The 24359-nt window shown below is 50.8% G+C and overlaps 11 protein-coding genes across 11 annotated transcripts; 6 read left to right on the forward strand and 5 right to left on the reverse strand.

The window, feature by feature from the left end:
• Positions 1-1396: 1396 nt before the first annotated feature.
• On the forward strand, positions 1397-3360 carry M436DRAFT_41683 (Pet127-domain-containing protein; the record flags this gene model as incomplete). The annotated part of the gene is made up of 2 exons (XM_013574110.1): positions 1397-2422; positions 2473-3360. The coding sequence occupies 2 exons, from the start codon at positions 1397-1399 to the stop codon at positions 3358-3360; spliced, it is 1914 nt and encodes a 637-aa protein (XP_013429564.1).
• Positions 3361-3743: 383 nt separating this feature from the next.
• Positions 3744-4193, forward strand: M436DRAFT_41278 (PH domain-like protein; the record flags this gene model as incomplete). Its single annotated transcript, XM_013574042.1, has 1 exon — positions 3744-4193. A coding segment is annotated over one exon (450 nt), but the record flags the coding sequence as incomplete, so codon positions are not given.
• Positions 4194-5606: 1413 nt separating this feature from the next.
• On the forward strand, positions 5607-7471 carry M436DRAFT_41504 (succinyl-CoA:3-ketoacid-coenzyme A transferase-like protein; the record flags this gene model as incomplete). The annotated part of the gene is made up of 3 exons (XM_013574080.1): positions 5607-5946; positions 6042-7276; positions 7337-7471. The coding sequence occupies 3 exons, from the start codon at positions 5607-5609 to the stop codon at positions 7469-7471; spliced, it is 1710 nt and encodes a 569-aa protein (XP_013429534.1).
• Positions 7472-7686: 215 nt separating this feature from the next.
• On the reverse strand, positions 7687-8595 carry M436DRAFT_41472 (uncharacterized protein; the record flags this gene model as incomplete). The annotated part of the gene is made up of 2 exons (XM_013574076.1): positions 7687-8232; positions 8302-8595. 2 exons carry the CDS (start codon positions 8593-8595, stop codon positions 7687-7689), a joined length of 840 nt encoding a protein of 279 aa, XP_013429530.1.
• A 593-nt stretch (positions 8596-9188) lies between these two features.
• On the reverse strand, positions 9189-12413 carry M436DRAFT_62060 (uncharacterized protein; the record flags this gene model as incomplete). The annotated part of the gene is made up of 1 exon (XM_013574261.1): positions 9189-12413. The coding sequence occupies one exon, from the start codon at positions 12411-12413 to the stop codon at positions 9189-9191; it is 3225 nt and encodes a 1074-aa protein (XP_013429715.1).
• Positions 12414-12844: 431 nt separating this feature from the next.
• On the forward strand, positions 12845-13841 carry M436DRAFT_40828 (uncharacterized protein; the record flags this gene model as incomplete). Its single annotated transcript, XM_013573959.1, has 3 exons — positions 12845-12898; positions 12953-13382; positions 13444-13841. 3 exons carry the CDS (start codon positions 12845-12847, stop codon positions 13839-13841), a joined length of 882 nt encoding a protein of 293 aa, XP_013429413.1.
• A 58-nt stretch (positions 13842-13899) lies between these two features.
• Positions 13900-14429, reverse strand: M436DRAFT_41205 (mediator of RNA polymerase II transcription subunit 10; the record flags this gene model as incomplete). Its single annotated transcript, XM_013574031.1, has 3 exons — positions 13900-14188; positions 14248-14344; positions 14396-14429. 3 exons carry the CDS (start codon positions 14427-14429, stop codon positions 13900-13902), a joined length of 420 nt encoding a protein of 139 aa, XP_013429485.1.
• A 259-nt stretch (positions 14430-14688) lies between these two features.
• On the forward strand, positions 14689-17278 carry M436DRAFT_41689 (uncharacterized protein; the record flags this gene model as incomplete). Its single annotated transcript, XM_013574111.1, has 3 exons — positions 14689-15172; positions 15228-16047; positions 16912-17278. 3 exons carry the CDS (start codon positions 14689-14691, stop codon positions 17276-17278), a joined length of 1671 nt encoding a protein of 556 aa, XP_013429565.1.
• Positions 17279-17930: 652 nt separating this feature from the next.
• On the reverse strand, positions 17931-19508 carry M436DRAFT_41420 (uncharacterized protein; the record flags this gene model as incomplete). Its single annotated transcript, XM_013574066.1, has 4 exons — positions 17931-18064; positions 18122-18945; positions 18998-19019; positions 19070-19508. The coding sequence occupies 4 exons, from the start codon at positions 19506-19508 to the stop codon at positions 17931-17933; spliced, it is 1419 nt and encodes a 472-aa protein (XP_013429520.1).
• A 1603-nt stretch (positions 19509-21111) lies between these two features.
• M436DRAFT_80078 (GTP binding protein-like protein) lies at positions 21112-22443 on the reverse strand (the record flags this gene model as incomplete). Its single annotated transcript, XM_013574445.1, has 5 exons — positions 21112-21252; positions 21305-22070; positions 22121-22232; positions 22298-22361; positions 22423-22443. 5 exons carry the CDS (start codon positions 22441-22443, stop codon positions 21112-21114), a joined length of 1104 nt encoding a protein of 367 aa, XP_013429899.1.
• Positions 22444-23085: 642 nt separating this feature from the next.
• Positions 23086-23760, forward strand: M436DRAFT_41573 (cysteine dioxygenase type I; the record flags this gene model as incomplete). The annotated part of the gene is made up of 2 exons (XM_013574088.1): positions 23086-23620; positions 23672-23760. The coding sequence occupies 2 exons, from the start codon at positions 23086-23088 to the stop codon at positions 23758-23760; spliced, it is 624 nt and encodes a 207-aa protein (XP_013429542.1).
• Positions 23761-24359: the final 599 nt, after the last annotated feature.

Below are 24359 nucleotides of genomic sequence, written 5' to 3' on the forward strand. Positions count from 1 at the left end.
TCGTAATTGGTAGAGAGAGTGATACGAAGGAGAGAGGAAAGCAGGGCGGCGCAAAAGATGAATCCTCGCGAGCCGGTCGCATTGAACTCTGAATGTTCTAAAAGCAGCCGGAAGACGATCCACAATCGATCGATTTGCGTCTTCGTCAGAGGCGTTGACGCACCGAACTTGCTAACGGTCGGTGGCTACTTGGCTACTCGGCGTACGCGCCTGAGCAAGAGGGCAGCTGATCGAAATTTGGCTAGAGAAGCCCTTGTGTGAGTTATATTGAAGAGGTCAAGAGACTGTCAGATGTCATCCTTGAGCAGCTTCTATCAATCTCAGTATTGTCATGAGATGATAGCAATCTTGTTATGCTAAGGGACAGATGGTCGATAAATGCTAGCAAGCAGAATTGATCCGTTCAATAATCAAGTCTTAACGAGCACTGGCTCCCCGGCCACCGGCAAGGAAACATGGACCGAGACAGGCCGGCCCTTGCGCTATCGATTAGAGAATAATTGAATGGTTAACTTTGTTCGTCGTTGACGGGTCGTCGCCATTGCGCAAACGCATACCAATATTTTCGATGCCCAGCTGGCGCTCTCAAGGCGTCCGCCCGCTCCGGTCGCTCTACACAGGAAGCGCCTATGTCTGTCCACCATGCCGTCTGCGCCTGTTCTCGGCCATAACCTCACGCCCGCTCCGCCACTCGACGCGCCTGCTGGATTCTGAAGCCAACCATGAAAATTCAAAAACTGTCACTGTCCAGCCTGTCGCTACCAAAGACGCGAGCCAGACGGCTGAGCACGACCAAGCCCAACCCCCGTCACCGTCCACCAACGAAGACTCGACCTTGTCTGAAAAGAACAATCGTCTAGAAGCATCTGCCAACAACCACGATACTGCCGAGAAGAACCATGACACTCGGCACTCAAAGGAATCTGAGGATAATATCAATCCCGGCAATGGTCCTGCTTCGAATGTCGTTAGGAGGATGAAAGCCCCTTTCGAGGTTCGCCGCCGCCTGCTCGAAGAACAAAAAACGGGTACTCCTTTCATGAGCCTCATGCAATCAGCTACTGAATCGTCAGCGACCGACGCTCCTCCAAAATCCATTCTCGATTTCTTCAAGTCAATAGAACCCCCGATCGACGACTCCAACCCTTCTTCATACGATGGAGGCGCTGTACAATCATTGAAAGATGCCATGCTGTCTATCAAGAGTGACCCTATATCCCTCCGCCGGACATCTCCAAGGAGACTACGCACTAGGCGTAGGCGCTTTGTCAATGCCCCTGCGCCTCAGACCCCTGAACGTATTCTCAAGTCGGAGAAGCGGAGAGAAGCAGAAGAAAAACGTGCATACAAGTTGCTGGCCAATGGAGTACAGACAATGGACGCTTCTCAAATCAGGATGGATCGTTTGGACGTCGACCAGCCGCGTGTTCCTCGTTTAGAGCATGGCCTCGATCGCGTTCTCTTTAACCCAGGCGTTCACACATTGCAAGATAGGCGCTCGAGGGTCTACAACTTCGATCCATACCTCCAAAAGATCATGCCGGTCACAGAGTTTGATTATGATGCTCTGACTGCCTACAAGACTTCTTCCCAGGACAATTTCCTGTCAGAATTTGCCAAAAAGCACGGCAAGAAATATGTTGGCTCTACCTCGAGCATGACAAGCACACTGGCTCACTTCCACTACCTTCTCTCCGCCTGGCGCAAAATCAACACGGACATGTTATCCAGGGATTTTCCCGACACATTGCAAAGCTTCACTGCACTCAATCGTACACCCACATTCATGTTCTTAAGACGTAAAGGTGACACTTACGCTATCGATGCTGACAAGGAATTCGATGGTGCCAATGTCCTTATGTTGCTTGGAAGATCCATGGAGAAACTCATGACTTTGCCAACCTCCGAGTTTGAGAGGTACAGAAAGGACAAGTCCGACGGAATTTCTGAGGTTGAGCGAAACAAACCCGAAGCTTACCACTACTCCTCACTCGGTGACTTCTTGCTTCGATCGCAGTTGGACGCTCAAGATGATCGTCTACCTGGAACTGGCATGTTCGATATCAAAACGCGCGCTGTCCTTCCAGTCCGTATGCGCTCTGGTGACCACGAGCCAATGACCGGATATGAGATTAGCCAAGCTCAAGGTCAGTATGAGAGCTTTGAGAGAGAGTATTACGATATGATGCGCGGTACTGCACTCAAGTATTCTCTGCAAGCTCGCATGGGACATATGGACGGCATTTTTGTTGCGTACCACAATGTCAAGCGCATCTTTGGCTTCCAGTACATCAGTATGAGTGAGCTTGATCAAGCTCTTCACGGAACACCTGATACCACTTTGGGCGACCGTGAATTCAACTTGAGCATCGGCTTGCTAAATGAGATTCTGAACAAGGTCACCGAGAAGTTCCCTGATCAGGTAAGCATTCTTAAGCTTGTGCATCCCATTCGATACTAAGTTTGACATAGTCTATTCGTTTCTGCTTCGAAACCAAAGCCGCTGAAGTCCTTCCATCCATGCATATATATGCAGAGCCCATGAGTGAAGAGGATATTGACACGATTCAGAACTCACAAAAAGAAAAGATTGCCAAGTGGGAACGTAATTTGCGTGATCCAGCGTACAAGCTGAAACAGCAACAAGCCGACGATCTGGCCAAGGAAGACGACGACGCCGCCAATGGCTTTGGAGATTCGAGCAGTGATTTGGTTCAGGAATCCGCTAAGAAGGAGGTGTCACAGGCTGAACCAGCGTCAACTTCGTCTGAAGCCGGGTCAGAGACGACCGTTGCACAGGATTCAAAGGGCACTGGAAAAGATACAATCGTCAAGGATATTGAAAATGTCTCCACGGCTTCAGAGTCAGAAGGAGAAGTGGAACCAGACGAAGACAAGCCAATTCTAGGGTTGGTACTCACGGTGCGTTCCAAAGTCAACGACGAATACGTCGAACGGCCAGAGAACCTCAGGAAACACCAGAACTGGACTATCGACTACAGCTTGACCGAAAAATCAGATCAGGTGGCACGGAGAGAATACGCAGGAGCTAAGGTCCGACGCAAGAAGACATATGCAAAGCTCAACAGCAACCTCGACAAGACAGATCCCGACAGCACAGAGTCGAGTTACAATATTGCCTATATCGATATGCTGAAGGAACTCAGTGAGAAGGGCAGAAAGATGAGGGCTGGAATTGATCAAAAGACAGCGAACCAGCCGAAGATCGTGGTTGGTATGCCATATGTCAAGCCTGAGAAGAGTCAGAATGTGGACACAGATGATGTGAGCATCGAGCGTGTAGGCGATTATTTGACATGGCTTTACAAACAAAAGCCATCTTCCGCTGAGGAGGCATGATTGGCATGATGAAGTTGTATATATAGCATTTAGAGACAAGAGTAAAGTGTACGATATTTTAGAGCTGACGACCACATAGATGTGTCTGTGGACAAAGAAAGCTGTAGAGTGAAAGGCCCATGGTGACTAGAAATTGGTGGTGGTGATTGACTGTGAACAAAGCATGACGTCCCTGGAGAACGGCTTTCGAAACAGCAACACGTCGCACAGCTCATGCGATACCGAACAGCAACCACAAACGACGTGCGCATATCACTATCACTTCGAACAACACATTCCAAATGCCGCCGAAAAATCGCAATAACCGCAACTCGCACCCGCGACCTGCGGCGCATCACGTTCCCTCAGACTACGACACCGACACAGCATACGCAACCGACGCCATGACTCTCCCTCAGCCCGCGCCCATCCCAGCGCGCACAAACGAAGAACTGAACCTCAGTGTGTTGCAACGGCACGACCCTTCGGTTCATCAGATCCTCTCTGTCGCTCCCTTTGCCGTTGTCTACACCTTCAATCCATCTTCGTCGACTTGGGAAAAGCAAGGGACTGAGGGCACATTGTTCGTCTGTTCACTGCTGCCACTGGTCGGAGGTCCGCAGATTGAACGATACAGCTGTATTGTCTTGAATCGCCGCGGTCTTGAGAACTTCTCTAGTGAATTGTTCTCCGCCGAGTCGGTTCAAGTGACGGACGAGTATGTCATCTTGCAGGTCGAGGGAGAGGATGGAAGCACAAACATCTACGGTCTATGGATCTTTGCCGAGGAGGGAGGAAGCACTGTACAAGCAAGAGTCGTGAATGCCTTGATTATTCAAGAATGCGCAAAAAGAGTCGAGGACAGCAGAGATGCGGCTGCCGTGGCAGATGTGGAAGAAGAGTATGTCGAGGAAGAACTGCCGCCATCGCTACAGGAGCAACAACAACAGTATCAACCACCGCCGACTATACACCACGAACAAGCACCAGAGCCACAAAGACATGACTACGATCAACTACAAAACCAGCAAGTCAACCTCCTCCACTTCTTCAAAAACGGTCAACAACAACCGCAACTACAACGTCCTGTCCTCGCCTCGCCCTTCCAATCTCACGATCAACAACAATACTACGCCATGCAACAGCAACAGCAACTCGAGCAACACCGACTCGAACAGCAACGGCAGCAGCAACAGCATCAGCTTGATTCTATGCAACAGCATCAGCTTGATTCTATGCACCAGCAACAGATGAATCAGATGAATGCCCAACAAATGCAGCAGACTTGGCAAATGGCTCAACACCAGCAACAACAGTTTGATGCCCATGCGCCTACACCTCCTGGCTTTGCGCCTCCTCAGCAACATTTCCAGCAGCAGCAGGCTCCTCCGCCGCAACCCCAAGCACAGGCAGATGTCCTGATGAGTTTATTCAATAATGCTAGACGGGGGTACTAGACAAATGAGGCCATGCTCTCGTTATATTCGACAGAGAAGCTCGAATGAACATCCTTTCTCTGACATGTAATCGTGTTGTGTCTAATACTTGCGTACCTGCCTGAGGCTCCAAGATGGCCGCCAAGAAATTATGCTTGGCCAGGGTCGTATACTCAACTATGCTTTTTAAGACTATCGACGATGTTCTGGCAAAACCACGTATGGTATACTCTATCCGATACTCTTATAGATTACTTTCAGGAGTATTGAAGCGATATATTGTTCTGCGGATAAATGCTATCCGGATTCGTTGCGTTGTGGTCAAAATTGACTTTTCAAATGTGCTTATCCAGAAACAGCCATCAACCCACACGATTCTTCCTCGACAGCGTCAAGTCTTCCAGTCGCGATATCGAGAATGCGACCAAATCATCTGTCCTCGCGATTCTAATCACAAACGATCTCCGGCATTTTTCTGTATCCAGAGTATAGATGTCATTCACTCATCACATCACTATATCGCTGCCCGTCTTCGGGGAAAGAGCGCGGAGAGATGGCCGAGGCGGAAGTATGGAGAACTACCCCGGACGAACCCGAGTTCGGAACCCAACTGGCAACGTCAGCGATGGGCTTGCCGTAAAGCACATCCGGCCACGGCCATCCGATCGCAGATACCGAAAGGCAGGCCGGCCGGCAGGCAGGGGGAAGCTACGAGACATATGTTTCAATCTTTTGTATATACAGCTGCAATCCTTTTCCCTTCCCTTTCTCTTCTCCAACTCTCCCTTGTAGAAGATCGAAGGTTCGGATTCTCTCACACACACACACACAATGGCTGCAACACGACGCTCATGCACCCGTCTCTCGGCTCTGCTTCCTTCATCCTCGAATGCTCTATTCCGCGCACAACTACCGCGAGCCACAGCGAGAATTGCATTGAACAACAAGCGTGCCGGCGTTGCTGCTACGTTGACTTTTTCTCGCGGTTTCATCAATGATGTCAAGCCTGGTGCTGACAGCGGTGTCGAGGATATTGAGTTGAATGAGAGTTTGGCGCCCACAATTGATCGCTCGAGGTCAAAGGTGTATGCTAGCGCCGATGAGGCTGTTGCTGATATCAAGAGTGGCTCTACGATTCTGAGTGCTGGATTTGGTCTTTGTGGTACTGCTGGTATGTGTTTGATCTCCTCCACTCACAGAGTTGATTTCTGATCACGAGGTTGAATTTCGAGACTGTCGAGACTGAATCCGATGGAAAACGTGCAGATACAATCATCAAAGCCATGGCGAAAAGAGGAGTCGAGGACCTGCACTCACTAAAAGCCGTCTCCAACAATGCCGGCGCCGGCCCCTACGGTCTCGCCGAACTGGTCCAAAACGGCCAACTCACCTCTGTCATTCTATCCTTCCTCGGCACCAACAAGGCCATCGAGAAGAAATACCTCACCGGCGAACTCGACGTCGAATTAACCCCTCAAGGCACAATCGCCGAGCGCATCCGCGCAGGCGGCGCCGGTATCCCTGCCTTTTACACACCCACCGGCGTACACACCTGGATCGAAACCGGAGAAATCCCCATCCGCATGGGTCCCCCCAAGGCTGGCTCAAAGATGCCCACGACCCTGCAATCAGGCAACAAGCGCGAAACCCGCGAATTCAAGGGTAAAAAGTACAACTTGGAGCATGCGATTCAGGGTGATGTGGCCATTTTGCGCGCCTACAAGGTTGACGAGGCAGGAAACTGTGTTTTCCGCTACACGACTGGAAACTTTGGCCCCATGATGGCAAAAGCGGCAAAATGCAGTATCGTGGAAGCCGAACACATTGTCCCCATTGGCGAAATCAAGCCCGACGAGGTCGATCTGCCAGGCATCTACATCGACCGCATCGTCCCCGCGACCGAGGAAAAGAAACTCGAAGTCAAGAAACTGCGTGAGGAAGCCGGCAGCGACCAATCCAACAAGAGCGATGCCGAGGTCCGCCGCGAGAGAATTGCTCGTCGCGCAGCTAAAGAGCTCAAGCAAGGCTACTACGTCAACCTGGGAGTAGGCATGCCCACACTCGCCCCGTCATTCCTAGACCCGGAAATCAAGGTCTGGATTCACTCCGAGAACGGACTCATGGGCATGGGACCCTACCCCACCGAAGAACAAGTCGACGTCGACATCATCAACGCCGGCAAAGAAACCGTCACCATCGTTCCCGGCGGCAGCACCTTTGACTCTGCTGAATCGTTCGCTATGATTAGAGGAGGCCATATCGATGTGTCCATGTTGGGAGCGCTTCAAGTCAGTGCCAATGGCGATCTTGCCAATTACATGATTCCTGGCAAGGTGCTGAAGGGTATGGGTGGCGCTATGGATTTGGTGTCGAATCCCGATCAGACAAAGATTGTGGTGCTTACTGATCATGTGGATAAGAATGGAGTCAGCAAGATTCAGCAGGAGTGCAGTTTGCCGTTGACCGGTGCGAGGGTTGTATCGACTATCATTACCGATTTGGTGAGTTCTTTACATCTTTTCTCCCTTTGTTTGGGGAGCTCTTGCTAACGAACATTTTAGTGTGTCTTCCAAGTCGATCGCAAGAACGGTGGTCTCACTCTTACTGAAGTCGCACCTGGCATGACTGTCGAGCAAGTGCAAGAAAAGACTGCTGCCAAGTTCAAGGTGGCTGACGATCTCCGTGAGATGGAGTAAGAGAGAAAAGTGTGATCTGATATACCAAGAATCTGGTTGCATTGATTGCACATGTAAAAAACATCTCTTTTCTATACACCATATATATCCATGAAATCTCCAAGCATTTGTACAAGCTTTTTGAAATCTACGTCCTCATCTATAGACATTGGACAATACATGCTTTTGTCCTACTACTACTCCGACGTCCATGACCGCATTTCTTTCTGCTACGTTTAAAGCTTAGCCTTGATGGATCCAGGCGCATAACTGCTTCCCTTGCCTCCACTCAACGCCTCGACAATCCTATCCACGCTCTCCAAAAGCCACACACTGCCCTCATCGCCAGCCAACCACTCACCACCCTGCACCTCTTTCTCAGCACTGCCATCTTTGAACGCCTTGCGCAGTCCAAACACATGACTCAACACCTGGGGCCCCACTCCCGTTTGCGTCCTCAAGCATGACACTGCAACAATGCTCGTCAACACTCTGCCCACTGCTCCTCTGCCTTGAGTGCGTTCGTTGGGATCGGCAAACAGAGCACCGTATTCAGAGTGCAAAATGTGTACGGGCAAGTCGGGATGTGAGTCGGCGAGTTTGGAGTAGAGTTTCTTGTCAAAGGGGTCGTAGATTGATTTCCACAGCGCCTCTCCGCGCGCAGACATGTTTGTGATGTTGGTGGGCGAGGGGATGCGGGTGGGTGTTGTGGAGAGGGAGGATACGATGTCCGAGGGAAGAGAAGCGCGGAAGGCATTCAGCATGTTGATTGTACGGGGCACCTGTGATTGGCCTTCACGTCAGCTATGGTACTTTTAACGGCAGGAGGGCAGGAAGCAGAAGATACTTACGCCATTGAATCCAATACACTTCAATCCCACTTCCCTCATCAATTCCGCCGTGGCCACTGCATCGTGCTCGGGAGAAGCAGCGTGGAACAATTCGGCCAGCGAGTCGGGCGAGTTCATCGTCATGGTCGTTGCGGTGGCCATGGACAACCATGCCGGCACACCGACGCCTCTGTCCTTTGCATCCTTGGCCAAGTTCTCGTAAAAGGTCTTGATGCCTTGGGGTGCGGGTAGTGCTCCAGGACGCGCGAATGGCGCATTGATGAGTTGTTTGAGGGCCGGGGATAGTTTTGACATGTTTGCGGGTTGCTTTGAGTTGTGTCGATTAGAGGACAATGTAGGAAAGCAATGGGAAACAGAGGGAGAGTCGACTTGGGGTGTAGGTGTAGAGTAGTGGTGATGCGTACCTAATGGATGCATATTGCAATTGCCGAGCGACTTCCGTCTATCTCCGTGCAAGACGTGTCGGTGACGTGTGTTAATATGGGGAACTTTGTCTTCGGCATCGTTGCGATTTCGCCGAATCAGCTCCATCAGTACCCTTGTCTCAAGGTCATGCAGTCTTGACGATTGAATGATTCCAAGAGATTTAAGAAGCTCATCTCGGGCACGAGCTGAAGCCTTCAACAGAAGCTGTGTACAGAGGATTTTGGAAAATGTTAATTTTATGTACTGAGTTGTGATCAGACAGGACTTCCCCATCTGATCCACAATCTCCATCGACTAGCAATTCTACACACAGGACTCCCTCCCCCTCTTACTCTTCCTTCGGAAGAAAACGACAATGCTCTCAACTGTTTGCTCTCTGTACCATGCATGCTTTGTGTGAACAGAAGTAGGGAAAATAACAATCAGAAAACGCTGTGCTTTGCATGCCATATCGGTTCAATTCAATCCTGTACAACCGTAATCGTCGTAACTCCGGGTCCAGCCGCGGAAAGGCCCCTTTCGTCGGTGCCGTTCGTGCCATTGACTCCTTCTTTATCCTTGTCGTGCTCGTTCGTGCCGTTGCTTGTCTTGACGTCTGTCGAGAATGGGAACGGATCGAGACAGCAGTCAAATCTCATTTGGATATCCAGTCCGGCTAGGTGAGGATACTCGGCCGATGTCGCAAGGTTGTAGAAGTCGCTGAAGCGCATCCACCGAAGAGAAGTCATGCTGAGAAATTTGGTTCGGTCTTCCTTGATGCGTTGCTGGATTTTCTCAGCTTCTGCAAGCTCTTCCAACAAGTTTCCTGGTTCCGATGTTTCCATGTCCTCATTCGAGGGAAGCCCGTGAACCAAACTTGTTGACTGTAAACATGCCAGCATCAAGCGACGTTGCTCTTCGGTCACCTCAGCTGTTGACGCTCCAGAGAGTGACGATGACTCTGCCTTGGTATCAAGCGGAAGGTCCAAGAGAGCATTTGCGTCCTTCCCTGTGAGTATCGCGGCGGCCTGGTAACTGAGCATCCAGAGGTCGTCGGGCTTGCCCTCATCCGGCAGATCTGCTAGATCAGCCCGCTTGACAACCTGAACAGGAAGAAAGTGTCTCTGAATATATGTCTGTCTCTCCTTTCCACGAACTTCCGTCAGACTGACGATGTGAGCCAGAGCACTTGGAAGGGCTTGCACTTTTCTCTCGCGTTCCAGACGGCGCTCCTCTGCTAGCTTTCTCTCGTGTTGCTGGCGTATCTCTTCGGCCTTGCGCTCAGCTTCCTTGCGTCGTGCAGCCTCCTCCTCTTTTCGAGCCTGTTCGTCCTTACGCAATTGGTCCGCCAGTTTCTGAGCATTGACCTTGGCATTGAGATCGGCTTTGCGATTGGCCTCCGCTTCTGCAGCCTCGCGATCAGGTTCTTCCATCTTGATATCATCATCATCGTCATGCTGAGCATCGTCTTCGGAATCGTGTGTGGTGTGGGTTTCTGCCGTAGGCTCGATCATCGAGGATGAGCGGTGTCGTTTGGGCTGTGGTTCGGAAAGGTGAGAATTGCTGTGCTTTCGTGGGCGTCCTACTTTCCGTGGGCCAGGAGGTTTGAGAGAGGTCTGATCCGAGAGTCGTTCACCATGTCTTCTAGGAGGTGCAACATCGGAGAGCTCAGAAGATGATCGTTTTCTGCTTTCCGTGCGCATGTCCTTCTTAGAGACCAAACGTCTTCTGCTTCGTGCTCTTTCTGGCGAATCGGCGTCTTCCATCTCCACATCCGAGTCGTTATGGCGTTCCACACTTCTGCGTCGTTTCTTGGTAGGCTCACGTCGAGCGACTGGGCTGGAGCTGAGTTTCCTGGCGGTTTCGGCCTTCTCATATAGCTTTTGCAAGAGTGCCTTTTCCTCTCTCCATCTCGGTCCCTGTTTGGACTCTGCGATTTCGTACCATGTCAGATTGCTGCTCTTAGAGCGCCAGGTGGGATCGAATTGATCGAGTTCAGTCAGAGCCTTGACCATGTCGAAGTGAGAAGTTCCAATAACTGAGAGCATGGGTCTGTCGGGTCTTTGACGAGCCTTCTTAGGGTTCATCTCGGCGAGAAGCATGTTCACAAGGTAAAGGTCTCCAGTCTTTGCCGCTGCTGCTACGACGTTATTGTCAACAGGCACCCGGGCATCGAGAAACTCTTGTACGGCCGTCCTGTCGTTGTCGCTAACAAGCTTGAGGAGGTTTTCGTATGTGCGTGCAAGAAATTGAAGTCCTTGCTTTGGTCCAGGTCTTGAAGCAGGTTCTTCAACATTGTATGTTTGTTCGGATCTGCCGTTCTTGTTCCAGTCTTCGATGGCTTCGCGCAAAACAGCACGAATCTCGGTAGCGTTGTCGGTCTCTTTGGTGATGACATCGAGAGCTTGTTGGCCTTTGAGATTGCAGTGAAGAGGATTGATTCCAGCCTTTAGGAGGATTTGAACAACATCGAGATGGCCGTTTTCGACCGCGTCGATAAGAGGAGTGTCCTTGTCCGCGTTCGCGCAATGTGGATTGCAGCCCTGCTCGAGCAGGTAACTCACAATCTCGGGATAGCCATTGAGAGAAGCGACTTGCAGAGGCGTATTTCCAGCAAACTCACGCTGCTCGAGTTGCTCGGGGTCTTTCACGCGCCACTCTTTGACGCCATCAAGATCGCCATTCTCGCATGCCTCGGCCAGGCGAGTAAAGCCGTATTTGTTGACGTGGCGCTTTGCTAAACCCATTGGTCGACCTGGTGTTGAAACAGCACGGCTGGTGTTTCGAGTAAGTCTGCTTTTGGGATATTGATGTGATGTTTCGGATGAAGTATCCGAGTCCCAGACGTTCCTTGCAAGCATGTTCTCACGGACCGGGAAGTGAGTAGCGGCGCGTCGTTGCCGTGCAACGCCGGCTGTGTGTGAATGCTGTCCACTGTTGCTCCGGCTCTGGCTTGGCCTAGTCGATTGTGCTGAAGCAGTCCGGCGGTGTCTACGCAATTGCGGAGAGATTGAGTGCTCTTGGCTGGATCTCCGTTTCCGGCGCGGTTGATCTACGTCGGTATGCTTGCGTTTTCGTGGATTTGCTGTTCGTCCTTCGTCGTCCTTGTCTGATGCCCATGATCTTGCGTCCTCGTCTTCGTCATCCTCATCGTCGTTCTCGTTATTGTTCGCGTCATTCTCGTTTACATTTTCGTCCTCGAATGATTGTATAGAGGAGACATCACTCAGGTTGTCACTGTCGCTGTCCTGATTTTGTCCGTTGGCGCGGGTGTCCTGTTCGTCCATCTTGACGTCCTTGTCGACCACCTGCTCCTCATCCTTGTGTAGCTTATCACCGTTAGTCTGGGCATTGTCGATCGAAGCGTCACAAGCGACATGTGGCCGAATATCTCTGGGCGAAGCAGCAGACTTCTCAGGAATCTCGTCAATGCTCTCTAGCGCTTGAGCGGACGTTGACTGCTTGAGCATGTCGCGTTTCTTGACGGGCGATACGATCAAAGTCTCAGCCTCGGAGTCATTCTCGGCGTCCAAGGCATGGTTATTTCCGGACTCGGGAGAGCCTTTTTGTATTATTCGAGAGGTTGTTGATGGTGAGGAGACAGACTTGGCTTCTAGAGGCATGGGGGAGGTGGCCTCGACTGGAGCGAGAGGCGGCGCATTCTGGACAAGCGCGTTATTGCTGTCGGGGAGGTTGCTGTGGCTCATGCCGCGAATATGGCCATGCAATGTAAGGGTAACGCGAAGACCGGCTCCGCAAGGTGGAATGTCGAGTGGGCTGGTGGTAAAAGGGGCGGGCAGAGGTTGTGTGTGGATTGGAAGAAGCAAGTGTCAAGTCCCCGTTAGCAAGAGCTGCACCTCGAAAGGCGGTCCGCCGTGTCTAACGCACGCACGGACCCCACGCAGTCACGTGCATCCACCGCTGCTGATCCATGCTCTAGCAATCTCACCGATAATCGAGGCCGGTCCTTGCCTGGTTTTTGTGCAGTGCCCGTCCGAGGACAGCCTCGAAGTCTACGAAGCCTGTTAGCGAAGCCTTGCTGCTAGGTTGTGTTGCGCCTGACCAGAGTCTTTGCATGCGCCTTTTAAGACGCCATCACTCTGTAACAACCGCCTCGCAAACTTATTTTTCTAGCGCCATGCTCGATCTCGTAATATTCTTGAGGGCTTCCTTCTTGCTGGCAGCCGTAGCTGTGAGATGGAATCAGAACTCGGAACATGTGATCGTGTATACTGACTCTTTCCAGGCTCTTCTTGCACATTGCATTCCTTCTCTTCGCACTCGCTTTTTAGCATATGGTTCTCGTCAAAATGGCCAACAGCCCAAGAAACTCACCGCCAACCCACTAGACGCACTTGCCACCTTCCAAGTGCCTCATAGTTGGTTTGGTTCATTCTACCTTGTGTCCACACTGTGTTCCTTCATATGGCTCTCTCAGATCCTTCTTGATCAATCGCTCTGGCGCCGTCTGGCATCCTTGACCGACATCAAAAAGTCCATGACTTTGGATCAAATCATCGTCACATGGGTACTGATGCTCCTTCAAGGTGTTCGTCGTTTGTATGAATGTTTGGAATTTACTAAGCCTTCCAATGCTCGCATGTGGATCGGCCACTGGGCTTTGGGGGTGTGGTTTTATGCTAGCATGAGCGTAGCCGTCTGGATCGAAGGAGCTCGTAGGTCTTCGTCTTGTGAAAATCCGTGTTTTGCTGCTCTGACCTTGTTTCCCTTTCCTAGCAACTCTTGTTGAGAAATCTTTCGACTTCTCACACTTGACCATCGAGCCTCCATCGCTCCGCACATTTGTGGGTTGCTTGATTTTCATCCTTGCTTCTGGAATCCAGCATGACTGTCATGCATATATGGCATCCTTGAAGAAGTACAGCGTGCCGGAGCATCCCGTATTCCAACGTCTGGTCTGCCCTCACTATTTTGTCGAGTGCTTGATCTACTTTGCCATCTCGATTGTTGCAGCGCCAGCTGGTGCCTTGCTCAATTGGACTGTCGTTTGTGCTCTCGCTTTTGTGGCGGTGAATCTTGGCGTGACGGCGGACGGGACCAGAGAGTGGTATGTACAGAAATTTGGGCCCGACAGCATGAGCGGGAAGTGGAAGATGGTCCCCTTTGTCTTTTGATGTTCATGTCGGAGGCACTGCATGGGGTGCTGGGTATAGAAGCGAGATAGAAGAGTATTCAGGCCGGAGCTCTGGCTCCAGTACTTTCGACGACCATTGTGATGTCTTGTTTGCAGTCGGGCAGGGCGGCGGTCATCTCTCTTGCTAGTATGTCTCTGAAGTCGGCGAAAGCTTGGCTTCTGCCTTTGAGCTGTTGATTTAGTCTCTGTACTAATTCGACGAACTCGCGAGTGTAAATGTCGGGGTTGCGCGATCGTTCTACGTATTCGATGACCTCTGGCGGGAGACTGGTCGGAAGGACGCGGGCGGACTGGCACAAAGAGAGCAAGTTCTGGATGAGACGTTTGCTGGGATGGCGGGTCAGCATGATGGGCCGGGTTTCCAGGGTGTGGAAGCGGTGGATTACATCTCAAAGGTCATGGCCTCTGTTGTTTGCGAGCCGCGAAACTCATGGGCCTGGCAGATGAGCATGTACAAATTGTCGATGACGGCTTTGAGCTGCTCTGTGGAAAAATCAGCAACGATCGGGCAGAGGAGTCGCAATGCTAACGTACCCTCGACCTGGTCAAGACCATCTGTAGAAGCCATGGCAATGACAGAGTCAAAAAGATGGTCAAAGATGAAGAAGTGACGATCCGGGTCATGTCAAGCAAGATCAAGATCCGGGGTCCAACGCACCTGCCAGCGACCATGGCCCCACCCCAAATTACCGAGCACCTTTGTGGACATCAACACCGTCCACCACTTCGCCTTCACAACTAGACATCGACATCTGTGAATCTTCACCAATGCCAGCGCCAATACAATGACCGGATCCTAAATATGTGTCTGAGCCTGGAAATTACCAATGGACCAAGAACAAGGCCGCACTGCTCCGCGTGGGCATGCGAGGACTAAAAGCAACACGTCCGTCGGCAGCAACAATCCGTCCAAACTTAGACACACGAGGTCCAAGAGCACCAAGAAACTCGACTCAATCTATTCCGATGAGGCCACCATCGCTTTCATCAAACGTACTTTATGCGCTCAGCAACTCACAGGCCCGGAGGGTAGCAGAGCACGAAACACATCCAAGCCTTTGTCTGAATTACTGCCTCCTTTGACTTCTTCTAATCAAGTCGACCTCCAACTTTATGCTCTCATCTCTATTATCATCAAGGATTTTGTACAGGCTTGGTACTCCAGAATCACTCCGGACCAGCAATTCACCGATCAGGTCGTTCAAATCATCGCACATTGCACACACGCTCTTGAGCTGCGAATAACAGCCGTGGATCTGGAGGCCTTGATATTCGATGAACTCTTTGAATTGATCGACGTCCATGTTACAGGTAACTGTGACATCGATTGAAACCTATCGTAATCGCCTGACTAACATCTTATCAGCCTATCGAACTGCACATAGCGGATCCTACACTTCTTTCCTCGTAGCAAATCCGAGAGAGATCTATCACGCCATCAATCCTCATCCTGCCCTCTCTCCGGTCCCGTTTGAGGCCGGATCTCTTGCATCACTAGATCAGGCTGAGAATGAAGCTGCATGGCGTCAACTGCTAATCCAAGGAGTATTGTCTCATCTGCTTCCACCGGAAGATCTCAATAATCCACCTCTAAGGGTGCTAGTGACTGAGATATTTTCCGAGTTGATCATTGGGCGCGGAGTCTGCGGCAACATCTGTGAAGGCTGGTTCATCTGGGATGTTGTTTCAAAACTACTTGCCATCCTTCGTCCTTCTGGATCCGATGTACTGCAGCAACCACCCATCAGTCCGAATCGCCTCGAGAAGTTTGGCCTCCTGGCAGATGACAGTGACGACGCTGAGGAGCCACCGGCTATCGCGAGAAGATGTCCAGTGGACGCTCTCTCCAGCGTGTTCCTGCAGGTCATGCAATACGCCTTCCTTGCCTTCATATCCCTACGCGCGTTCTTCTCAGCTCTGTCAGACGCCGCATCTCTCCCTCCAAGGACGAATAACAGTGAAGACTCGATGCATGGCGAATTGGATGACAGCGGCTCACTATCCCAACATTCAACACGCGACAGTCCGAAGAGACCAATCCTAGGAATGTCCCTCTGGAGTTGTTGCTCGCATTTGCTTTCTTTGGACTTGCAGATGCCATGGCTTACCACCATGGGTGCGTACATACAGTGGCTGTTGATCTGCAGTTCGTGGAAGGTGGGTTGCACAAACAGCAGATTGGATAGGTGAGTTTCGTTTTCCTTTCTCTCTCCCTATCGATATACATCCCGTTCGTCGGTTACGATATCCGCCGATCAACTTTTGTTTGTTGTCTCCCCTCCACCGGATTTTGGCCATGTCGGCCTAGTCTCTTGGTAGCCCCGCATGTACTTTCAGTCACTTGATCCCGGCTTGAGCCAATACCCTTTCGCGACGGGCCGCCCACCTGTCAGCCGCATCTTGGTTGCAGAACATGGCGCTTGCAGTAAAGAATACCGACATGATGGCTCGCGCTGCATACTCTGGACGCACACAGGACTTTGTGAGAGGACGCCACGTCGCGTCTTGAAGCGCTCATTGCAAGGAAGTCGAACCCCGACTCTCAATGTCGCGACATTACCCGGCATCTACGTCAAATATTGAGGTCGTTCTTTCTACTGCTACTGCAGGCGATGTAGTATTGCAGCCCGGAGACGCCACTCTCGATACGGAAGCTGCATATTATCTTGTCTCGAAAAACAGAGCAAGCGACACATGCCGAGCACCGCCGTCTTGGTCTGCCAATAAGTTCAGATATTGAACATCTGCTGCAACCCATCTGCGGCCTAGCGAGCGGCCTCGATCTTGGATACCCGCTTTATGTTTCCTTGCTTGCTGCTCATAGGCGCTTAGGCAAACCATCTGTTGTGTAACAGTGGCGAAATGCCCAGCATGATCCGGACAGGATTCCAGGCTTTTTGTCGTTCAATCTATCGACAGACAACCCGCACACACACTTTACGCATACGCATCATTTTCAATATCGCATCCCCTGACAATTCACTCTTCTGCAAACCCGATCGATTGGAAAAGGAAAGTATCATTTTGACTGACTCTCTGCTACGTACTAGACTCCTTTCCCACCACATCCACACCAAAATCCTCGATCCCACTCGCTTACCGTCCATCCTCCTACTCATCCGCACAAACATGTTTCCCAACAATTCTCTTGGCCCCGGTCGTGTGCCACCCACACCCGAAGAAGCTATGGAACTGCGAGCGAGATGTGCCGCTTCCATTATTGCTGCGTTACCACCTATTGTGGTGAAGCAAGTGTTTGCAAAGAGAGGTGAAGAGGAAGTGCAAAAACAGGTTGAAGAAATGTTGGAGACTTTCGGAGATGCGTATCTCAATAAGCATTTGGTGGTAGCTATTGTAGATTTGGTTGTTGTGAGATTGTTTCCTGAGCTTGCGGAGCAGAGGATACAAGTATCGTGAAGAGGATTTCAAGAGGAAGAGAAGATATGGAAGGTTAGTTTTGTATGTGTCAAGAAAAGAACTGCTTATGTTGCTGTACTATATTGCTACCGACTGCCATGAACAAGACCGAACTGTGAAAAGGGAATCCTAGACTTTGTAAGAATCCCCCCTTATCTGCGCGAGCAGTTCCAATGAGGAAAAAATGCAATCTGTATATGTTTCCGCCTTGACCTTCCTCTCCCCTCTTCTGATAACTGCGGCATGCTGTGTATAACGTGTATGATCGAAAACGAAACAATGGAAAATGAAGAGGGGGAATATAAAAAAAAGAAGAAATAGCACGAGAGGGGAAAACATGGAATGCCGATAAAGTGCCAAAAAAAGAAACAACAGGAGAAAGCTGAAGCAAAAGATTTCCCTGGCAGCGAAAGAAGCAACTTACCCGAGACACAGCAGGTTAAGTCTGACGAGCAAGGAAAAGTCAAAGAGTAAAACAAGTCACGAGGAGAATAAAGGAACAACAAAAACGATGGTTGCAAAGGAAAAAAAAAATCCACAATCCTCGAAACAAACACCAGTCAGACTTTGATGCCAACCATCCTTTCGATTCACCTCTTGGTTTCCAAAGCTTCTTGACTCTTGGATATCTTTCTGCATCGATGGGTCCCCATCAACGCAACAACTTCTCCTTCAACCTCCCCAACAGCATCCCCTCGGCAACATCCAAACTACCCCTAGGTTGATCCTCGAAAAACTTGACCAGCACACTCAACGCCTTTCTCGCTTCCTCTTCTGTGACTTTGGCTTTTGTTGTTGTTGTTGTTGTTGTTGTTGTCCTTGAGTCCACGTTCAATCCTAAACCACTCAAGGCGCTGGGGTCAACAGTCTTGACATCTGCATCCCCGGCGGTCAAAGAAACATCCTCCATACACTCGTCGATACTCCCCAACCTCTCCTTTGCCTCTCCCATTGCCCCCTCGCCAAAGAATCCATGTGCTTCGTCTTCTGCCGGAGGCGAGTCAACCATAAACGTATCCAATGCTCTGAAGTTCTGCGTCAAGAATGGTGAGTGCAACCCTTGCGACGTCTGAGAGGTAGACGAGGAAAAGAAAGGGGAAGTAGGGGATAGCAGTGCAGGGCTGAAACAAGCGGTGCCGCTGCCCAGAGAGGTTATCGCTGTATCAATGGAGGGAGGTGATTTTCTCCGCTTGTTGCGGTGGGAGGGGAAAGTAGGCTTGGAGTCCATGGTAGTATCGAGGATGGCCGGAAAGACGGTATCTGGTGAGCTAGACGATACAGGGTCATCAGAAGGTGATGTTGGCGTTTTATTGTCACTTTCAACAGTGGCGACGGAATCTTTGCGTATATCGCTGGTGGCTTTGGTCCCGAAACCATTGACGTGGTGCTTGAGTTTGAACTTTTCCAGCCAGCCTGGGTTGTTGATCGGATTGGCGGCTGGGTTCTCAGGGCCGGGGATGGAGGCAAAGTAGTAGGCTTGTTCGCGTATGGCGTCGTCAGTGATGAATGAGCCTTTCTTTTGCTCCTTTGATATCCAGGCTGCGAGAGTCTTTTCAATGTCAGGAAGTCGTGCCTTGGATCGCTTGGTTGGTGGTGAGCGTGGGGTTTCCTTTGGTGGGGCATGGTTTAGGTATTGCTCTTTCTTCCGCAGAACCTTTGACACAGTGCTGTTTTGTTGGTTAGTCATGATTGTAGTGTTGAGTATGTTATGAGGCACACCTTCGCTCTACTCCGAATAAATCTGGTTGAAAGTTAGCCTTGGACTTCCTTGTGGTATGAACAAAAACTTACACCCTATCTCAGTCTGCTTGGCTGTTGGATTGTCTTCGGCGTACTTACACATTCTCCGGCGATCATCATCCGATAGAGTCTTGCGCACCGATGGAACCGACCGGGAAGACGAGCCTGCTGACACAGGTGTTACTGTAGGAGGCGATGTCGTACCCACTTGAGCTTGCGGTAACAAAGGTGGATAGAAAGTCTGTTGACTTCCTATCATGCTCGGCCACGGCACCATCAAAGGTTGGAGTTGTTGATGTGTTGGTCTCAGCGGCGGTGATTGTGAGAAAGCAGCTGACTGAATTGGAAGTGGTGGCGACCCCCAGCCAAATCCTGGATACTCCTGTGCCGGTGTGCCATGATATGAGTGAGGGTATGATTGTTGTTCTGACCACCTCATCGGAATACTGTCAAAGGTAGTCGGATGCTGTTGCTCTGATCCATCGTCCATTGTGGGAAGTTACACAAAACAGCCTTGAACCAGTCCAGGCGATGTATTTATTGGTTGCAGGGTTTTCCAAGTGGCCAGAATCTGTAGGGAAAGAGGAAACTTGAGCCTGGTGAGCATGCAAGTGGTTCCTGGACAGAGTAAAGCACAGTCCCCATACGAGCCGAAGCATGCAGCTCGACGTTGAACCTTGACGATATGTAGGGAAAGCTTCTGCAGTTTGTTAGGCATAAGTGCAGATACTAAGAAGACCCAGGAACAGACAGGTTGCTTGCCTAAGTGATGGTAATCGGGGACGATAGTGTCAAAGCAGGGCGTGCCTACGAGAAATTAAGTTAACCTCTTCGGGACGGTACGAGGCTGGTCTCCGAAAGGATTACCGCAATAATTGTTCATAGATCAACAGCGGCAGGAGAGAATTGACATGATGTACAGAGCTGGACCAGCGTAGTGGGCGAAGAAAAGGAGGGGGATGGATGCCAACCACTAGATCAGACGTGTTGAAGCCCTGTTAAGCAAGTGCTGAGCCATCGTGCATGTTGGATGTAGAGGACTGGGGCCTCGTAAAGACTCTAAGGACCTGCTGCTGCGGCCGGTTTGTTGGCCGCCTGCATCATTGCATGCACGGCCATAAGGGAACTCCACACGGAAGGGGAGCCGCCCGCAATCATCTCAGGAAGCTGGGACCAAACGATCGGCTGCCTGCTTGCTGTGGGCTGAAGGCCTGGTGGAGGTTGTGGTGGTGGTGGAGGGAGGTCCAAGCGCCGACAGCGCAACACATCGCAAACACCAATCGTGTCCTGGATTGCCATGTCGCAACTCTTATTGATCCGGCCGTAGGCCAGTGGTATATTAGTCCTGACATCCCGCCTGCAATCGTCCTCAAACGGACGTCTCTACAGTGTAAGCGCAGTGTCAGGTTTGTTGAGCATTCAAGCTCCAGGCCAGCATTCGTTCGGACAGCGCCGTCGCAGACGACCGCAAACCCTCGTCACTAGGCAGGCTACACTGCAGCACCCGAAAGGTCAAGCCGAGCGAGACATGGTGTTTCTCCACAAGACAGAGCTGCCTTGCGTTATTGGATCACCTCACCGAGCGGCATGGCTGGCTTCAAAAACAACCAGAATTGACGAATCGTAGGTCGAGTGAGGGCGCTTTTGATTAAGCGTCGAATGCGGGCCGAGGCCATGGCGGGGCGGTTATGCACCTGCTTTGCGGGTGGAAATAAAGATAACAAGATCTTGGCCAATCAAAAAATTGCATGCATCAAAAAAAGATGGGAAGCAGTAAAAGGAAAGATGAAGAACATGATGAAAATCATTGGATAAAACCCGTGTATTTTCCAAGGGCGGAGGCCAGTCTATCTGAAATGAGGATTTCCTTGACGAGAAAAAAAAAGAGGTCTCTTACCGGACCGGTCATTGTTGTTCATGATACGAGAGTGTGATGAGGTGGACACTAGCGCATGTTGTGTGGGTATGACAAGGGCTGCAGCAAGTAATATCGACCAACGGGATCGTTGATCGCGACTCGAGGCAGTCGTTCAAACCGGGGATATCAAATGTAGGGAGGAATGGTTGTAGGCGAGTGACGTGCATGCGCGTATTTATCGCTTGATGATGGTCAAAACGTCTTCATCGGCAAGCTCGTGAGCAAGGCCGACTCTTTGAGGCTGATGTCTGACGGATTTGCCGTAGACAATGGCGACCTTGAATTGTTCGACAATGGTCTTGTGAATGGCGTTACACTTGGCGAGATGTTAGCTTCAAACTGTTTCTAAGAAGGCATGGGAAACGTACGAAGTCCTCGACGGTGCGAGCATTTGCTCTCAGAACGACGGGGGCGGTGTAATCAGGAGCTCTACCCTTAGGCTTTGTGTATACTCGGCACAAGTTGAGCTTTTCCCACATTTGCTCCATGAGTTCGTCGACGTTCCAGCCGTGCTCGGAACTGATGGGACAGGCATTGGGGATACGGTATAGGAGGTCAAGTTCTTCGATCGAGATGGCGTCAATCTTGTTGAGGGCGTAAATGACAGGGATATAACTTCTGCTCTTTGCTTCCAGAATATCAATCAGGTCATCGATAGTGGCGTCGCAACGGATGGCAATGTCGGCCGAAGAGATCTTGTATTCCTGCATGACAGCCTTGATTTCGTCGTGATCGATGTGGGTAAGGGGGACGGTGTTTGTGATGGCGATACCACCCTTGTCCTTCTTCTTGAAGTGGATGTTTGGCGGCGCCTTGTTGATTCTGATACCGAAGCCTTCGAGTTCGTTCTCGATAACGCGCTTGTCGGTGAGAGGTTTGTTGACGTCGAGGACAATGAAGATCAAATGGCAAGTCTTTGCGACGGCAATGACCTGACGACCACGACCCTTTCCGTCCTTGGCACCTTGAATAATACCAGGCAAATCGAGGATCTGAATCTTTGCGCCGTTGTACTGAACTTGACCAGGAACAGTGGTGAGGGTTGTGAATTCGTATGCGGCGGCTTCGGAGTGTTGGCCAGTCAATCGACTCATGAGGGTACTTTTTCCGACCGAGGGGAAACCGATGAAACCACTGTCGAGGGTTAGGTCGTGTCTGGTAGCGACTCGGCTCGATGTACATACACACTGGCAACACCAGTTCTAGCAACATCGAAACCAGCACCACCACCACCGCCACTTGATGACGGGGTGAGGAGTTCTCTCTTTAGCTTTGCCAACTTGGCCTTCAATTGACCTATTGTAGTGGTTAGGCTTGTGTTCTCTGACTCTTGCTTGGTCGCAGGTAATGGGGATATGTACCCAAATGGAAGGAGGTGGCCTTGTTCTTCTGGGTCTTGGCCATTTCATCTTCGATCTGCTTGATCTGTAGTGGATATCGTGTGAGCAACAATTTTTCTTGCTTCGGAATTGTGATGGTGGCGCACCTTGTCGACGGTAGTCGCCATGGTGGGCGGTGTTCGTGTGAGATAGAGCGACTAGTGCGCAGAAAATGAGGATAGCTCGCGACGGACGTAGCGAGAGTGGATGGTTGGAATGCGGTATAGACACGGGCGACGGCTTGCGGCTTGTGAGAAGTCCAAGTTGCAAATTTGGCAAGTGCCAGCCAGACAATGACGACTGCGGGGTTCTTTCCCGGATCGCCGCCTTCTCTGCAAGGGCCGAGTAGGTGCACCCACACCACCTGAAGACCTTATCAACCTCACAACCTCTTGGTGACACGCGATAATTCTCTCAAAACTCTCGAGTCTTTCTTCAATCATGGACCGACTGCGCTAATTTCTATGAGATATGGCTCATCTGAACGGTCAAACAAGAGTCAGCCCACCCACACGCGGTCAAAGGCCGGCGACATTCTCAAACATGAGCCCTTGACTTGCGTGATTGCGTCAAATATCGCCGACTTCTCGCTTGAGCAACCATCAGTACAAATATCACGTCTAGACATGCCATGACCACTTTCTTCCCTTTTGCTTCTCGTTCAGTCATATTACTGCTTTCAACAAATAATTTAAAGACCGTCTAGATATATCAGCAGCACAGTCTGGCTTCACGACTCCATCATGTCTGTTGCAACTCCCCTCTCCTCCATGGTCAATATCACCACCCAGCCTCACCTGCACTGTTGTGCCACTTGCAAAGCCGCCGTATCCGATGACCCTTTCGGTCAGCTCGTGCAAGAGATCCGCCAGTACTTAGGTCCATCTTCCGGCATCGACTCGGCCCATGTCGACCCCGACCATATCAAAGCCATCATGGCCAAATACACATCCAACCTAAAGCACTGGGAGCGTTATGCTCGCGCAGATAAGAGTAGAGGATACACACGGAATATTGTCGATAATGTCAACGGCAAAGCAAACTTGATACTTATCGTCTGGAACCCCGGCAAAGGCAGTCTGATTCACGATCACGCCGATGCCCACTGTATCATGAAGATTCTCAAAGGCAACCTGACTGAGACCATCTACGAGAAGCCTGAATCTGGGGACACTTCTGTCCATCCGCTGCAAGTCAAGAAAGAAACCGTCTACCATCCTGACGAGGTTACCTACATCTCCGACCAGATCGGCCTTCACCGCGTCTTCAACCCCAACCCTACACAGCCGGCCATGTCGCTGCATCGTTAGTGGTCCTCGCCACGTGTCTTGCATTTGATGTGCTAATCTCGAGCAGTATACACGCCTCCTAATGCTGCCGAATTCGGCTTCCACGTCTACGATGAGCGAACGAGCAAGAGCTCCTTCGTCCCGCCTCAGTACTGAACCTCTACTCGCAATCTCTCATACCTTCACTTTTATCCATCTTGTGGGCGCTACGGTCAGGATTATACCCCATAGAAATAGGTTACGTCAACCAGGCGTTTGTATTCCATTATTCTTTTATCTCTCCCATCTTGTCCCAGCTGTCATTGCTCGTTGACCCGTGCCCAGATCTGCCTAGTGATTCCAGTCTCGCGTGCAGATTGTTTCTTTACCGTTCAGACATCTTGACCTCAATACAGCCCACTTCCAATCCAAGACATCCTAATCTATTCTCCGATGATACCAGGGACGAAAGTAGCGGGTTGTACCGATGACAGTTTCCACTTTCTATCACGGTTGCTCTTCGCAACAAAGGCTCCGCAACTCTGAACATCTCTGGTAGCTCGACTAATCGAACCTCAGGTGGAGAGCGGCGAGCACGTGTGAACCTCATGATCTACTCGGTCACTATCCTATATCAACAAGGTCGTCGTCATGTTTTACACTGTTAACGATGTTCATGATGAGAACACTGCGGTCAGAAGCACGATAAAAATTACCACATCACTAGAAATGCCTTTCGGACCTAGCCAATGCTGTCCTGTCTGGATGGCGGACGT

The sequence above is a fragment of the Aureobasidium namibiae genome (assembly GCF_000721765.1).
Source record: "Aureobasidium namibiae CBS 147.97 unplaced genomic scaffold scaffold_4, whole genome shotgun sequence".
Taxonomy (NCBI): Eukaryota; Fungi; Ascomycota; class Dothideomycetes; order Dothideales; family Saccotheciaceae; genus Aureobasidium; species Aureobasidium namibiae.